The 16,210-nt window shown below is 39.3% G+C and overlaps 1 protein-coding gene across 3 annotated transcripts in view; it reads right to left on the reverse strand.

The window, feature by feature from the left end:
* The window catches only part of COP1 (COP1 E3 ubiquitin ligase), a 129,445-nt gene that overhangs the window by 99,845 nt on the left and 13,390 nt on the right, over positions 1 to 16,210 (reverse strand). For all 3 annotated transcript variants that reach the window (XM_030493489.1, XM_030493488.1, XM_030493490.1), the window contains exons 6-8: positions 14,391 to 14,459; positions 3,901 to 3,960; positions 1,906 to 1,982 (exon numbers count right to left, since the gene is read on the reverse strand). In XM_030493489.1, coding sequence (XP_030349349.1) covers positions 1,906 to 1,982; positions 3,901 to 3,960; positions 14,391 to 14,459 — 206 coding nt within the window. The remainder of the gene's footprint in view (positions 1 to 1,905; positions 1,983 to 3,900; positions 3,961 to 14,390; positions 14,460 to 16,210) is intronic.

A 16,210-nucleotide genomic window follows, 5' to 3' on the forward strand; every position in this document is an offset into this window, starting at 1 on the left:
AAGTTTAGTAACATTTTAACATGGAAGTGAAACCATGACAAACTATATTTGTATGTCATTCTTAGCAGTTCACTGCACCTCTAAAATGCACTTTGGAGATTAAATATTTCAGTTAACAGAGCTGAAAAAAAAAAATCAGCATATTTTAAAGCTCCTTTTAATTGTTCTGCAGCATTCTTTCCAAGGAGGAATCAAAGTTACAGTTTTTGAGACACGCTCCAAAACTTAACTTTTAATGTTGAAAAGTGGTAGACCTTTCTGGAGCGTGAGTTGTGGTAATTCAAAGCAATGCAATTACTTGAATTTCACAAAAATCCTGTCAGGATAGGGCAGGGACAGAAGTTAGAGTCCAGCAACAACTCATGCCTGTTCAGACACTCCTTTCCTGTAACTTTCTCTGCAAGCACTCAAGACTACTTCTCAATGCAGGAATGGCATTGGGAAACAGAAAAGGGGTCTTCTCAAGCCGAGAGAAAAAGGCAACCCCTAGAAAATCCCTGAATACCCTACTATATCACACCCTTGGCATGTTGTACCAGAGGAAAACCCCAAAAGTTCAAGACCTAGCTGAGACAGAACTAGACAAGCATTAAGATGATCAGGCAAGAAAGACAGCCCATGGTCTCTGCACCTGCCATGGTCTAACCCACTGCTATCTCACAAAATCACAAATCCAAAGTGAAAATATTTTGGGCACTATGTTACATCTTCAAAATCAAGAACCAAGAATATTTCATGTCCAAGGGTTAATCAAACAGGCATAAAGTAACAATAAGAAATTCCCAGTAGACTGAAAACTCCGTAGGTTTCGCACGGCAGATTTGTTTCTCCCAACTCTTTCACCAAAACTCTTGGGCCTAAAACATTATTCCAGCCAATAAAGTTCTTTGGGAGCTTGTTTGTTTACTTGGCTCAAGCAAGAGAGATACCCTTCTACTCTTAAATACAATCTTCTGCTAAAAAAAAGGAAAGGTTTTTAGGCCTGAAGGTGTTCAACGTGTAACAAATTCAGCCCAAGCAGTGCTCAAGCTTACCCCAAGCATCAGTACCATGAAGCAAACAACAAGCAATCTATTTAATAGCCAGTAACCAGGAAACTAGTAGAACCCGACAAGAACCTCATCAGCTTCACAAAATTGCTTCTTGGCAAGTCAGCAACAACCCACACCAAAACACACACCTGCACCCAAAAAAATTAAACAAACAGAATTGCTGAATAACAAACACTATTCCCACCCACCTTGGCTATATTCCTGTCCTTTCCCCCAGGGCCATATTTCTTTTTTCATAGAAATATGAGAAATTGTGGTCTCGGTGTTGAGAAATAGCATCTTGTAAGAAATCCCAGCCAATATAGCTAGGCTCCTTACCAGAGCATTGTATCTAATCTCTGTAGAGGAAATCCGATCATTTTCTCTTACTTCTGGGCTATGAGGTTAGAGCTGCTAACTGCAGAAAAGGTACCAGTATAGTTTTGTAACAGAAGTCAACAGCTTAGAGAACTCTACCATTAAGAGGTAGGAGAGAAGATAATTTAATAACATAACTTGGCCCTGTGAAAATTAAGACCTTTCATAGGCCAAGAACTGCATAACATTCAGAAAAGGTAGCATGTATTTAACAGTAACATTTCATACCATAGCAAAGGCTTATGATCCAAGTTAACTAATCCATTTAAAATCACATGGTTTAGAAGAGACTTTGTCCAACTGCAGACTCGGATGGCTTTTTCTTCACTGCTTTGTTCACAGCAAGTTTATACCGATCAAAAACAGAACAAGAAAATATTGTACAACATCCAAAAAATAGCTTTGCTTGTGTTTTGGGCATGGCACAGAGAGGACTAGCAAGTACAGTGCAACACGTACAGCTTGAAATCCAAGTTCTGAGTTGCAAGCTGTGTACCTGTGTGAAGGTGAGGGAGCCTCAAACTGCGGCACCGTACTGTCCTCGCTGACTGGGGAGTACAAGCCACTCATCTCCTGAAACAGAAAGTCATGTTACAGCAAAGCTGACAGAACATGAATAGCAGGCACTGTCTAATATACAGTCTTCACATAGTAATTTTTGGTTTTCCAAGCACATGACTAACTGTATCTATTTTTATTCAACACTCACCCAGAAGTCTTTACTGTACCTGAAGAAACACTGGGGTTTGATCCCCCTCCCCACCCAGATATCATTCCAACCACATTTCAGAAATCTTACAACTACAGTGCTTTTTGCCCCAAAAGAGGCAGTTCTGGAGCTTATACTCCAAAAATCAATGATTTTAATTACCATCCAATTATCTCTAATCCAGCACCTCCCTTAAACATGGCAGAACAAGCAAGCTGTAATTGTATTTTTGAGATGCGTGAAAACTTACCTAATAGCCTTCACAGCTGGAAAGTAATGCTGGATATGGGTCATGGCAAGAACAGACACAAGATGACAGGACAAAGGTGGTATCATGGATAATACAGACTTAAAAGAGGATCTATCAGTCTTCTGTGGGGCAAGTGCAAAAGAGACAAACTTTGTACATCAACTTGGCTTTGCACTGCCAGACTAAATCACTGCCGTGTACCCAGTATGAGAATACCTTTCATCTGTTTGAGAAATGGAAGCTACGCGGGACTCTGCAGCTCATTAGTTACGGGCAGAAACTGTTCCAGGACATTACTGGTGCTTTTCAAATTCCCACTAGGTGCCTATTAGTTGTTGGGTAGAAAGCAGGATATTTGTGACAAGAGAGATCCCAGGCTTTAAAGGTCAGAACCAAGGTTGCTATCATACACTGGAAACGTACCCCAGGTGCAGTTCATTGAAGTGCCTGATTAAAAAGCAGAAAAGCAGGTAGCTAGATATTCTTTGAGGGATCCCACAGCTTCAGGGATAACTTTTCTTAGATCTGAAGACCTATTTTACCAGTCTCAAGGAAACATGCTAAGGTGTATTTTTCTCCTCAAGAGCTGAGAAACATTTAGGGAAATAGGTCTGAAAAATACTGTTATCTACCAACTTAAAATTGGGATAGCTATCAGCCGAAGGGAAGTTCCTGCAGTTATCAATTCTATTTGTATTTTTGTAATTCATCAGCAGGCATATAAATTGGAAGTGAAGAAATCTAAGAGGCTTTTGGGCAGTGGTTGGGAGATTGTGCTGACTGCTTGAGACAAGCAAGAAGAGAGAAGCAGACCTCCAAAGTCATCCCAAGAAGCTTTAAGGAAATGCTGTCTTCAGAGGTGGTAGTTTGATGCATTCCAAACATCAGTTTCCTACTCCAAAATCAAAACACTAGGATGATTAGAGGAAAGGACCAAGGAGGAATTTAGACTCAATAAGGACAGAAGAATAGAGCTGATGAGTTTACAAATACTTGGAGAATAATTCTTCGCAAAATATCTCAAGAGATCCCCAACATTAAGGGATTAAGGCAATTTTATCAGGAGGTAGGAGACTGATTCTGTTTTGACATGCAGCACAAACTGCTTCTACTCCTACCCAGTCTCTGCATTACAGTTTTCTTGTGCACCCCCAACACCTCTCCATTTTAAGAATGACATGCTGCTAAGATTTAAGCAGCCTGTGCAAATAGACAGAACAATGCAACATACAAAAATCGTAAGTTATGGTCAATATACTGGCTGTTCATTTCTATTACACTAAAACACTTACTACCAACACAAAGAAATTGAAAGATACAATTATATAAGAGCGAGGTTTCAACAAAACCCCCTCTTACCAACCTGCGGCTCGCACACATCAACTAAACGAACAAATTAAAGAACATCATCTGTTCATTTTCCCATTACTGCCTCAAATGCCTTAAATTTAACACAGCAGCCCCACAGCAAGGCAGATAGCTTGATGAAAATGAAAAATTGCCAGAGTAAGAACAATGTCTGGGCACCTCACCTCTACTCGTTTAATATCTTCTTCCAGAACACTTAGCTCCTTCTGGATCTGCTCCAATTGCTGTGGATAAGAGAATAGGAGAAGTCTAAATCAATCTGCACTGCACCACTACCAAGATAAATTACAATCTTTTCAGAGAGGCACCTGAACTATCTCAACTAGCATGCTATACAAATCAAAAGTCACTAGGCAAGAAGTTCATATGCACAGATTAACATAAACGTGCACACAAGCCACATTCAAGACAAAGCTGCTACTGTGAAACAACGCAAAACAAGAGCATCAGGTACTTTGATATCAATCACAAAGAGAAACTAGTAATACTATTGAGCTCCTCTAACATCTTTGATGCAAGTTAATTATAACTGGTTCAAACACTCAACATAAAAAAAACACCACGAAAAACAGGGATCATTTCACCCTTCAATAAAATACAAAATGTTTTGCTAAAAGGTATTAATAGTATTTCTCTTGCTAGCAGTTAATTTGCCATTTGACAATTTAAACTTACTGATATTTTTTAGTTGGCAAAAACTCCCACATTATGACCACATAGAGATTTGCTCCTGGCAGCAAACAAGCACCACATGGCATTTCTTTTATAGGTGCAATACTTACCTCAGATTACATGATAAACTCCAGTCAATTTGAGAGCTAGCCCTGAAAGGGTCAGAAGGGGACTTCCTCTCTCACCAGCCAACATCCCCTTTCCCTTCTTTGGGTCACATGTAACATTTTTCAGGTTTTTCAATTACTTTTCAGCCAGTCAGAAACATGGCCTCACTGATCTCTAGTAACTGTGAAGCTACAGACTTGACAATTGTTTACCCCTAAGCGAGAGCATCATCTCACCAGCTCTAATTCCCACTTTCATTCAGCAGAAATGTCCCATCCAAACACCCACACAGCCTGTACCCAGCCTTGCAAGACTCAAACACATGCACTTCTCTTATTGAGAGCTCCAAGTCTGGACTTAAACAGACAAAACTCAGCTCTAACGTGAGCCTGGTTCGCTAAGACACACAAGTCTAATGAAAACATTGAGAACTGGCAGTCCACCTGACTCTCCTCAAGTCACAGTAAAAATCTACAGACAACTAGCACTATGGCCTATGCCTACAAGATGTTACCAAGTCCGCTGAAAGCTTATTAAACACAATACTCTATAAAGGCCAGAAAAGTTTTCATCATCTTAAATTTACTAAGGAATATCAAATTGCCCAAATCTAAAGTTACTAGCATTGCAAAACATTATTCTTAGTATGACATACTCCCAAGGACATTTGGCAAGCTACTCCCAAAGACTTACTCAAGTGCTTAAGCTTGACCCTTTAAGTGGCAGAAAGTTTTCTTAAACAAAACCACAATTTAAATTCCCACTATTGATAAGCACTACAAATATCTGTGTACTCTGCATTAGATAATCCACCATTTTAATTTGTCTTTTCAACTTCAAAAAAAAAAAAAAAAAAGCTCCTGAAGACAGGAGAAGTAAGAACTGCTGGGTCCACACCTATTCCCAACATGTCTTCTTCCTTGGAATGAGATGATACTGTATTTATATCCTAATCTCTCTACTCTGAATGTTTCAATTTGTATTTGAGTCATGGAGTGCACAAGTTTAATGGTTTAAAACTAGACCGCCACAGATCATTTACAAACCACTACACCATAACAGATAATTCCATTTTCACTTCCAAAACTTACAGCAAGAATAGCAGGTGGTGCTGTATCTCCAAGATTAGTGGTAAAGTTAAGTGACACTTACACAGCACGGGCCCTGCCTGAACTCAGTTCTAGCAGACAAATACCATTAGTTCCCCACTTTCATAAATCCCATTTAAAAAGTAGTTACAAAACCACTTAGAAGTTCCAAAGTTACAGCAAGGAAATCAGCTATTCTACAACGTACTGGCTCACAGCCTAACTGGACAACTGAAAAATAACTGATGGCTCCTGCCATCACATAAACAGGAGACCTTTTTGAAGGAAAAAGAGCTGAGGCCTTTTCTGTCAGCCAGCTTTTGTTAACTATTGCACAGAGCCAAAAGTACAAGATCCGGGCTTCATTTACTAATTCCTCCTTCTAATTACATTAAGGCAAGCAATTTGAACCTACCATAAAGTTACCCAAAAATAACAAGTCTAAAAACTGGCAAGTGTGTTTCATGTTTATTTCAGGAAGAGTCTTCTCATACCATCAGCACTAAATGAGTTACTAATCCCCACATTGAGAATTGTCTTTTTTTTGTGGTAGGTTGGCTCAAGTGTTTCATGGTTTAGCTTTAATCTGTCAAAGACCTTAAATCAGCCCACATTCATTTCAATTAAACTTTGAAAAATGAGACTACTAATTCATAATCGCCAGCCATTGAGGGACATTTCAGGAAAGCTAACTGAATTATAGTCCTTGCAGTACATCCAGATTGATGGGCCCTTAATTTGATTTTCACTATGCTGGGCACAGAAAACAAGCCAAGTCCGTTCCAGTGATGGGCAGAATCAGGCCTGTCAAACTTCAGATTAAGTCAGCAAAACCACTTAGAATGAACACTGAAATGTATGCTAAAATAGAAGCAAATACTATAAACTCTCTTCTCAGACACAGATGCTTTCCCAGAACTGAAAAGGACAACGTGGACCCAGAGAAGGCTTTAATTCAGCAGCTAAACCTCATCATTTCAACTCCACTGAATGAACGTTCTGGTCCACATTATACACAAACACATACACAAAGAAGAACCTAAAAATAGCCAATGTTTCTTATAATTTCTGGAAAGAGGATTTCAGACGTTCAAGTCAAGAAGCTACCACAGTAGGAAATGCAGGCTTTCATATAGTTTCTTTTAGATAACCTTTCAGATCCAAACCCCTTTCACACCCACAAGGTAGGCCCCCCAGAACCCTCTAGTTTAAGTCTGAAGCTATCTTAGACAAGCATACAAAGAGTTCTCCCATGACAATTCTGTGCTGGATTACGTGGCTGAAGAGAAATCCCCTGGTTAGAGCTGCTCAGAGACAGAGATACCCTGCCATAATACTGACTCTTGTCAGTAAGACGTAAGACACTTGGGTAGAAATATTAGTTTCAACTTACACAACGCTAAACACCAGGTCAGAGTCAGTTTGATTTCAGTTGGCTATCTATGAACAAGCATAGCTGGGCACAACACTGAGGTTTCATCCTTGGGCTTCCTCTTTTCCCTGGACTGTGGCCCCTCAGGAGTAGCTTCATCCTTTATGTTTGTACAGCACAATGAATAGTCCTGACTGGGTCTCCTGGTGCCAGGTCTAAATGTTTGCAACAAACTAAAAGCTCAGCAGAGCCTCCTGGTGCCACAGATAGAGCCTAGAAAAATGCACGAGGCACAGAGTCATATACCCTTGACAACTATCTTCACAATTCTAGATAAAGCACAAGCAAAGAACAGCAGAAGTTATTTTCTACAGAAATACCGTGAAATCACCAACACTATTCCACCAAGAGGCTTAAACAGAGCACCTGGATCCAAAACCCTCATACATTCACTACAATATAAACCACAGATCAAGACAAACAGATGAGACTCTCACCAGAGGGAACATCTTTTTTCCCCTGGGCACACACAGCCGCTGCATCAACAAGGACAGGTTAAAAAGTATCATCTGTCCAACTGAGGCAGATAAATCAGGTCGCCTCTGTAGATAACCCCTTCTTTCTATCCCACAACTTCAGCCATCCAATGTGATCTATTCCTGCTTCTTGTTCTTCCATCAACTATGGTTCTAACAAACTTTAGTGTGACCTTAAGTATAAACAGCAGAACCTCTCCTAAAGGTACCCAGACAAATTAATGTCTTCCCACAGAACTCCATACCTCAACAACTGTACAGCAAATAAGACCGATTTATCTCTCTGGAAACCAGATGGAATTCTTGTCCATCTCTGGGCTTTCCTTCCATTATTGCTGCAGATACAGAGCCTGTCATAGCATACACAACTACGGCAAGAAAGTCATCTTCAGAGGTTAGAGCTTTTAGCCTTTTAAATTAATTGCAAATCTCACTTAGTTTGACATAACACTTCACTATTATGAAGTCTTTGCACAAGTGGAAAAACGTGCAAGGTATCTTTCAGTATGAAGATAAGAACACCTGAGCCTTCCCAGGTTACTTTCATTGGTGAAACACGACATCCAAGCCTTTTAGACACATAAGCAGTCCATCTACAACACATTTATCTGCAGGGAATACTTCTTCTCTCTAATCAATATTTCCTCCAAATGGTAAGTGTTCCTTCTTAACTAGGGAAGAGCTAACAGAAAGGTTTGAGAATAATATCCTGGTCGAGTTGTTTAACACACAGAATTCCTAAGGGTCAGAGGAAGGAGATGCCTGGCTGACAAAAAAAAAAAAAAAAAAAAAAAAAAACCACCACCAAAAAAAAACCACACACACAAACCACACAACAACAACAACAACAACAAAAAAACAAAACCCCAAAAAACCCCAAACAAAGCCCTCCAACCCCCTCCCCCCCCCCCAAAAAAAACCCCACCCCAAAAAACCCCTACTTTCATATCTTTAATTTTCCTCCTCGCTTAAATTGAGTTTGGGTTGCAGGAGTAATGCTTTGAAGGCTTACTGGTAGGGTATGATAGAAAAGTGCCACAAGAAAAAAAATTGGGGCAGGAACCAAAGCTGTCTAAACATTTAGATTACCTGCCTTCAAGCTTCATCTATCACTAAAGAAACTACTTAGCTCCTAGTACTCAGTTGCCCCATCTTTCTCTTAAAGACCTCTCCCCTGTAGTAGGGAGAATCACTTATTATACAATGATGTTTATATGATAATCTCTAGCTTGCTGCTCATAAATTAGTTGTATCCTTGACTTATTATCACTGCAGTCAGAACTCATGTCTCTCACTGAGTAGCTTAGAAATGCAAATAGATTTAAAATACCAGTTTAAGTGCAGTTGATAGGAAAGAGATTACTATAGCTATAAAATGAACCTCAGGAGTCCTGGAATGTAATCAAGACTATGTGACAACATAAGAGCATGACCGATTTCTAGTTCTGTCACCTCCTCCTGCTTACTCATTGATTCATCCATGTGTGCATGTGCAGAACAGTAAGACTTGACAGGTGAAGTGATTAACACAAGGTAATGACATCCCTGGAGATTTCATGCTTATAATTCCCTGCAATTATCCCACAATAACTAATAACTCCTCTTATTTTTAGTATTTAACATGCTCACAATATGGAGTAAGTGAAAACAGCTGGATAGATACATGCATTTAAGGCTGAAAAAGAACGATGATGGTTCTGAAGTGCTGAGCAGGCATTCAGTGCCACAAGCCTGAGACATTTCAGGATTACTTCTCTGCCCCAGCTGAAACAGCTAAAAATAGTCCCCCTGTGCACTAGCAGACATGAAAAGGGTCTCATTTGTTACATGTAAGACTTAATGTAGCATTAACAAAAAGAAAAAGCCCACAAAACATTAAAAGAAAAGCTATATGAATGCATCTAGGGAATATCATCTTTATGTTGTAGAACTTCATTTGCGATACTACTCTAAGCTCAGTATTCTCCTTCAGTAAGCAGTGGTGCTACTTCACAGAAATAGCAAACACTTCATCAGGCAGCTGAGCTAACAGTATTTTAGGATAAATTTTATATACAATAGATATGGTGGTGTCTAACTTCATTTCTTAACATTCAAATCCTGATAAGACAATTAGTAAGGCCTCTTTTTAAAGCAATGAATATAAAACTAAGGAGAATTTTTTTTGCATTAACTGGTATTATTGGCTCTCTCACAAAGCATTCAAGATGAAAGAACATGTGACCATTTAAAAGTTAACAAAGTTAAACTTGTAAAAGTATTTATGTAACACAGCTAACAGCATTAAAACTCTAGCATGAAAATATGCATTTTAGAAAGTCACAGGTTTCCCTTGAAAATAAGAAAATTGGAAATAAACAAACAAAAAACAAAACAAAACACCCGAACTCAAGTATTTCATTACAAAACTTCACCTTCCAGACTCCTTGGATCCTTGATTTCAACAGAAAAGATTGCTGGATCAAAGAAAATGGAGTGTGCATTCAATTAACTGTGCACCCATATGGAAAGGCACACAGTTATGCTAAGTTCACCTCAAAGATAACCAACTACTATGGATGATCAATATATTTCTCCCCTCCCAAAACAATGTTATTTTGTTGAAAAAGTATTTTCAAGCTTTAGCCCTTCATTTTCAATCTTTTTGAAAAGGAAAATGAATTTTTTTTATTATTATTGCCAAGGATTTGGGTTTTGCCACATTGCCATAGATAAAAAAAACAAACAACTAAACAGAACACCAAACCCACAACTTAAGAGAAAGAAAACAAACAAAAAAAAAAGACAGAGAGGACTTGCAAATACCTTTGCACAAAAAACATGCAGTGAATTTCAGTTTGAAAGGTCAATGTTTTGGAAAGTTATAAACACATCAAAACAGGATTTCTAATAGAAAATTTCACAGGTGCTGAACCTCACATTTATCTTCTTGAGAAATTATATGGAAGGGCAAGAAAGAGGCATTTGTCAAAATACTTGACTAGAGCACTATTCTGAATTCTTAAGTCTATAAAGATATGGATTTCTTCTAGATACAAACCTCCTCCAATAAGCTCTGAAGTCACCATTTCATGAAGGCAGGAGAAAAAAAAAAAAACCACAGAACTTGCAAGTAAAGCAAGGAAGAGTTGTAGTAATTAAGTACCTAGCCTCTATGTAAAAATTTGCAGTATGTAACAAATACAACCTGTCAATATAGTAGTAAATTGAAAAATTTGCAGTAAATTCAATATTCAAAGCGGCATATTAGGAAACAAAACTACCAGGAAGTATTACATTATTTTCAAAATTTAAGGCAAAAATTTGAAACAAGCACTCTCAGTCACACACCAAAGAAGCTTTTTATTTATTAAGAATGGAATGTTGACACGCTGGAGGGAAGGGATGCCATCCAGAGGGACCCTGACATGGTTGAGAGGTGGGCCAATGCCAACCTCAAGAAGTTCAACAAAGCCAAGTGCAAGGTCCTGCACCTGGGTCAGGGCAATCCCAAGCACAACTACAGGCTGGGCAGAGACTGGATTGAGAGCAGCCCTGAGAAGCACTTGGGGGTGTTGGTTGATAAGGTCAACATGAGCCGGCACTGTGCACTCACAGTCCAGAAAGCCAACCGTATGCTGCGCTGCATCAAAAGGAGTATGACAAGGGAGGAAATTCTCTCCCTCTACTCTGCTCTTTTGAGAGCTCAGAGTACTTCATTCAGCTCTGAGGCCCCCAACATAAGAAGGGCATTGACCAGTTGGAGTGAGTCCAGAGGACGTCCGCAAATACGATCAGAGGGCTGGAGCACCTCTCCTATGAAGACAGGCTAAGAGAGTTGGGCTTGTTCAGCCTGGAGAAGAGAAGGCTCAGAAGAAGACCTTACAGCAGACTTCCAGTACCTACAGGAGACCTACAAGAAAGCTGGTAAGGGACTTTTTATAAGAGCAAGTAGCAATAGGACAAGGGGGAATGTTTTTAAAACTGAGAAAAGGTAGATTTAGATCAGACATTGGAAAGAAATTCTTTACTATGAGGTTGGTGAGACACCAGAACAGGTTGCCCAGAGCAGCTGTGGCTGCCCCATCCCTGGCAGTGTTCAAGGCCAAGTTGGACAGGGCTTTGAGCGACCTGGCCTAGTGGAACATGTCCATGCCCATAGCAGGGGAGCTGAACTATACGATCCTCAAGGCCCCTTCCAACTCAAACTCTTCTGTGATTCTATGGGTTACTGAGTGAAACTGCAATTACTTTGCAGTCATCTTTACTAGAACCAGGTTTGAATTAAGAAAGAGAAAAAAAGGTAGCGTTCCTCCCCACAGTAAAGCCTGAGTTCATACAACTCAGCTCTGTACAACACATCGTAGAAGCATTACGGGGTCCACACATGTTCCTTGAATTCCATCATTATTTCTTAAACTGTTACTTATTACAGCATCCAAAAAAAAAAACAAAACCCAACCCAAAACCAAACAAAAAACCCCCAGCAAACTTAGAAGTTCTGCTAACCTTCCTCTGCTTTACCACATTATTAATACGGCCCCTTAAAACCGCCTTCTCAGCTTCCAAACTAGCATCTCAGGCTTTGGACAGACCTTCACAAGTAGCATAATCCTTTCCCACATAGTAACTCCTCTATTATCAAGACAGAAAACTCTCTCCAGAAAGGAATACTTGACACAAACTCCACCAGCTACATGGAGGACCTTGTGACTTAAAACAAAGGGAGCATCAAGTGGCTTAATTTACTCTATGAGTATAGCTTGATTGCTAAAGACGGATTTTGATATCTTTCTACCCTACTGACTGGTCTGTATTTTCCATGCTTTCACCCACTCGTTCTCATTTTTCTTATCCTTATTCAAGTGAAAAGAAAGATTACTAGCAGCAAGTCTGACAAGTCCTAATTTCCCACAAAATAAATGGCAAGGCCAGACACTAATCACTGCACAAGGCCAGAACTGACAGGCCAGCACAAAAGTCATGAGAGATGTGACAGTCCACGTAACACACTGGAATATAAAGAGGGAGGGGTAAGAAATTACAGAGGAAGTCTTGCCAACAGAGAGAACACATGAGCAGGGACAGAGAGGATCTGAAATAAGCTATGTGTTCCAATAGGCTTCAGGACATTCCCAAGGCTGTATTAGGAGGATCTGCAGACAAAACTAAGTTTCTTCAGTGGTGGAACACGGTGCTACTGTACGTTAAAAAAAAACAGAAGCTATGCAATTTCCCTTCCCTTCATCCTTCCCACTCAGCACAAGCAAACTAAAACAGGTATCAACAGCCCCTCCTTCTGTGAGAGTTATTCTAAGTCAGTTTTAACTGGGGAAGAAGCAAGCAAAGTCATCACTGACTTTGTGGTACTACCCCACTCTTGCCGTTGATCACCACAGGATTACCCAAGGAAGAACACGCTGGCTAAGCTATGTTTGAACCTCCTGAAGCACCTACTTCTCAATTCATCTCCTAGATAAGGCAGCATTACCACGAAACTTCCCCAATATCTTAATGGTCCCTTCAGGTGCACTGAATCCTGACGGAAGGTGTTTAATAGTGCCAACGGACAATGGCTAGAGCCTGCACTGAGTTCTGCAGTGAAGAAGGGTCGAGCTTCTGAAGTTCTCTACACAATACTAAATTATTATGAATACAAGAAAACAAAAGTAGATATTCTGAAGATTTGAGAGGTGTTTATAAGACTAAACCACGACAAAATTACCTCTACTAGCATTCAAAAAAATGAAAGCCAAAAAGATACCTCAATGGTTTTGAGCAATGCTTGAGCCTTTGCTGTTTAAGCAAAAAATAACAGTAATAGCTATTTCTCAATTTTTTCAACTCTGAAGGATTAAACAAATACTATGATTCATACTAAGCAGAATCAGAAGCATGCCATTTTGTCTTCACTGCTACGTCTAGCACACTACAGAGTATCTTGCTCTCACGTTTTCCTCTGACATTCAGGTATCATAATAGACAGTATTTTCATCCCTTTTCATGATACTATACCTAGCCTAGTAGGTCTCATACTCCATAAATGCAAATTTCTTGGTCTCAGTTTCCCCCTTTGATTAGCTCCTTTCCACTACCCTTGTTGTTTCTGCTCAGAAGGCCATGGATATCTGTCAGCAGACAGACTCCAAACAAGTTGCTTTGCAATTACTCCATAACCAGACCCTCAATCCACACTGGAGAAGGCTTCTTACACCCATCACCTCTACATGGTTCAAGTTTTACCTTACAGTCACTCTGTTGGGTCTTATGTTCTTCACATCTTTTATCAGAAATGATGATTCCAAAACTTGTCCTTCTGCTGTTTTTACTATCGTTTTTCTAGGTTTCTGAGATATTTCTGTCATTAGGGTTTATGCGTTGCATGACATTATAAATGATGAGCCTCAAACCATGAAAGACCATGTATGTGATTATAGGACACTCACGTTCCTTGAGGCACTCATTTTGAGATAAATAAGGAAAGAACACAGAATATTCATTCTTTTATAACACAGCATTAGTCATGTCATTTGACACACTAAAAGAAAAAAAATTGAGTGACAGCAATTTCACTCCTCCTGCATCTTCCAGTTTTCTTGTCACAGGGAAAAAAAAAAAAAAAATCTTTTCAAGAATTTGATGTGAATTTACAGCAAGGAATCTCTATCTTCTCATATGCTTTACCAGTGTGAGACAAAAAGACAAGTGATTAAAAGCTGGCACCTGTAAAGAGATTAATTTTCCTTAAAACCCGCATGTCCTTTGCCTGAGACTTCCCCAAACACACCTTGCCTTTTTCACTGCAGAGATAATGCCAGGCTAACACATCACTTAACCAGAAATGAACGGGCAGAAAGCCGCAAACACCACCTGGCCCACTGAAACACAAAGCAAGTTACCTCTCGTTTGTTTCTCCTGGCAACTTTGAGAAATTCCATTAGGATCTGCAATTGGGCAGCATGGGACTCCTGTAACACAGTAAATAAGGAAGTATAACTCTTCTATATACATCAAGAGAAACAAGCATTGCTTTCATACACAGAAATCCACACTTCGCACAGAAACAGCTTATATTTAGAGGTGAGGAAAATAGCTTATTAAGGCAATTTTAAGAATGGTAGTTTTACTTTGCCTCACAGGTTTTAAGGTTTTGTTTGGCTCACAACAAGTTTTTACATGAAGGCAGAAATCATTTTAACAGCTCTTGTTTGTGCGTTACTGAAGACTAATAAGCTGAAATGCTTTTAGGCTTTTTTTTTTTTCTTTTTTTGGCTACTGCATCTGAAATTGGTTTGGGAACACAGGTTCCTCTCAGACTCATCTTCTACCCTAGAAGATCACTAGCATCCATTTTGTGGTTAACAAAGCATGCAGTATTCATATGAAAACCACCTCCCTCCAAAATTAACAATTGTGTTTACATAAAGAGATTACTGCTGAAGATTCCTCTAGAGCGGAAGACAACAATAACATCACTGATGAAACTAAAACATCCCTTTCCAATCTTTCTAGAACAGATGATCTACCTTAACCATCAGCTTAATATATGCACCCTAATTGGCCAAAAAAATGACAGTGCAAGATAAGCACAAGAGGAAAGAAAAATAAAGCCTACATTCCAGCATCAAGATAGCCCTAACCCTAACCCAGCATTGAAACTTCTTTTCACCACCTACCGAAATATTTATTAAAGGTCTGTGAACATACTCTCAAAAGAGTTCAAGACACAGGAGTACACATAATTCCTTCAAGGCAGATGGGACAGGACAAGTAAAGAGTTTAGAATCTAAGACTACTACTTTTTTGAGATTACCTTCTTCCTCTACACCCCTTTGACAATAACGCAAGTGAAGCAAGTAACACTAGAAAGCAAAAATGTTTTTAAATTGTTCTTTGAGTGTCAGATAATGTTATTTTTGTTTAAGGCTTAGTGTCTTTGAAAGATATTCCAGCTCAGAAGCACCCATACACTCAGTCCTGTGCTGCCTTTGTTGCAGATTTGTCACAAATGACAAAAAGGCTTGGCAGGATATAGGGAGGAAGGAAGGTTTTACTGTGGAATTAGAAACCATACCGCCACCATATCTTCACTGAACTGCAATAAAAAAACGTTACCTACAAGTCCCCATGCAATAATGTAATATCAGTTCTGCTAGTATTCAGTAAACAAATTTTTAGGTTACTTTTCTTCCATCAGAACCGTAAGTTGCATAAATATTAATGCTGTAAGATTGAATAAGATAAGCTATTCCCAATACAACTTTTCCTCACCTATTTTAAAGCACCATTTAAATCCACCCTCCTACCCGAAGTTCAGTAGGCCAAACTTTGTAATCCTTTGTAATTGTGTTACCTAGCAGATCCGGCTCTCATAACTGGAAAATGGTCAATAACCAACAGCATGAAACGGCTGAACACATGAGAACTACCCCAAACCAACTACATTTCAGTTAAGCCACAGGAACAGCTTGCTTCGTATTGTATAAGTCTTCAAACCAGCCTCATAAATAAGATAACTGAACTTTTCTTTTAACCATTAAATTCTAAAAGAAGCCTTCAGGGGTGGCATTCATTTAGGTTCTAGTAGTTCTAGCAGAAACTAAAAGGTGTAATCTTTTTCACATTCATTGAGTTTATTCCGTATCCTGTATTTTGGACTTCATGCTCATTACCAAGAAAGATGTGATATTTGCTTGTGCAACAGTCCATTAGCAAACAT

Source organism: Strigops habroptila, chromosome 8 (genome assembly GCF_004027225.2).
Source record: "Strigops habroptila isolate Jane chromosome 8, bStrHab1.2.pri, whole genome shotgun sequence".
Classification (NCBI taxonomy): domain Eukaryota; kingdom Metazoa; phylum Chordata; class Aves; order Psittaciformes; family Psittacidae; genus Strigops; species Strigops habroptila.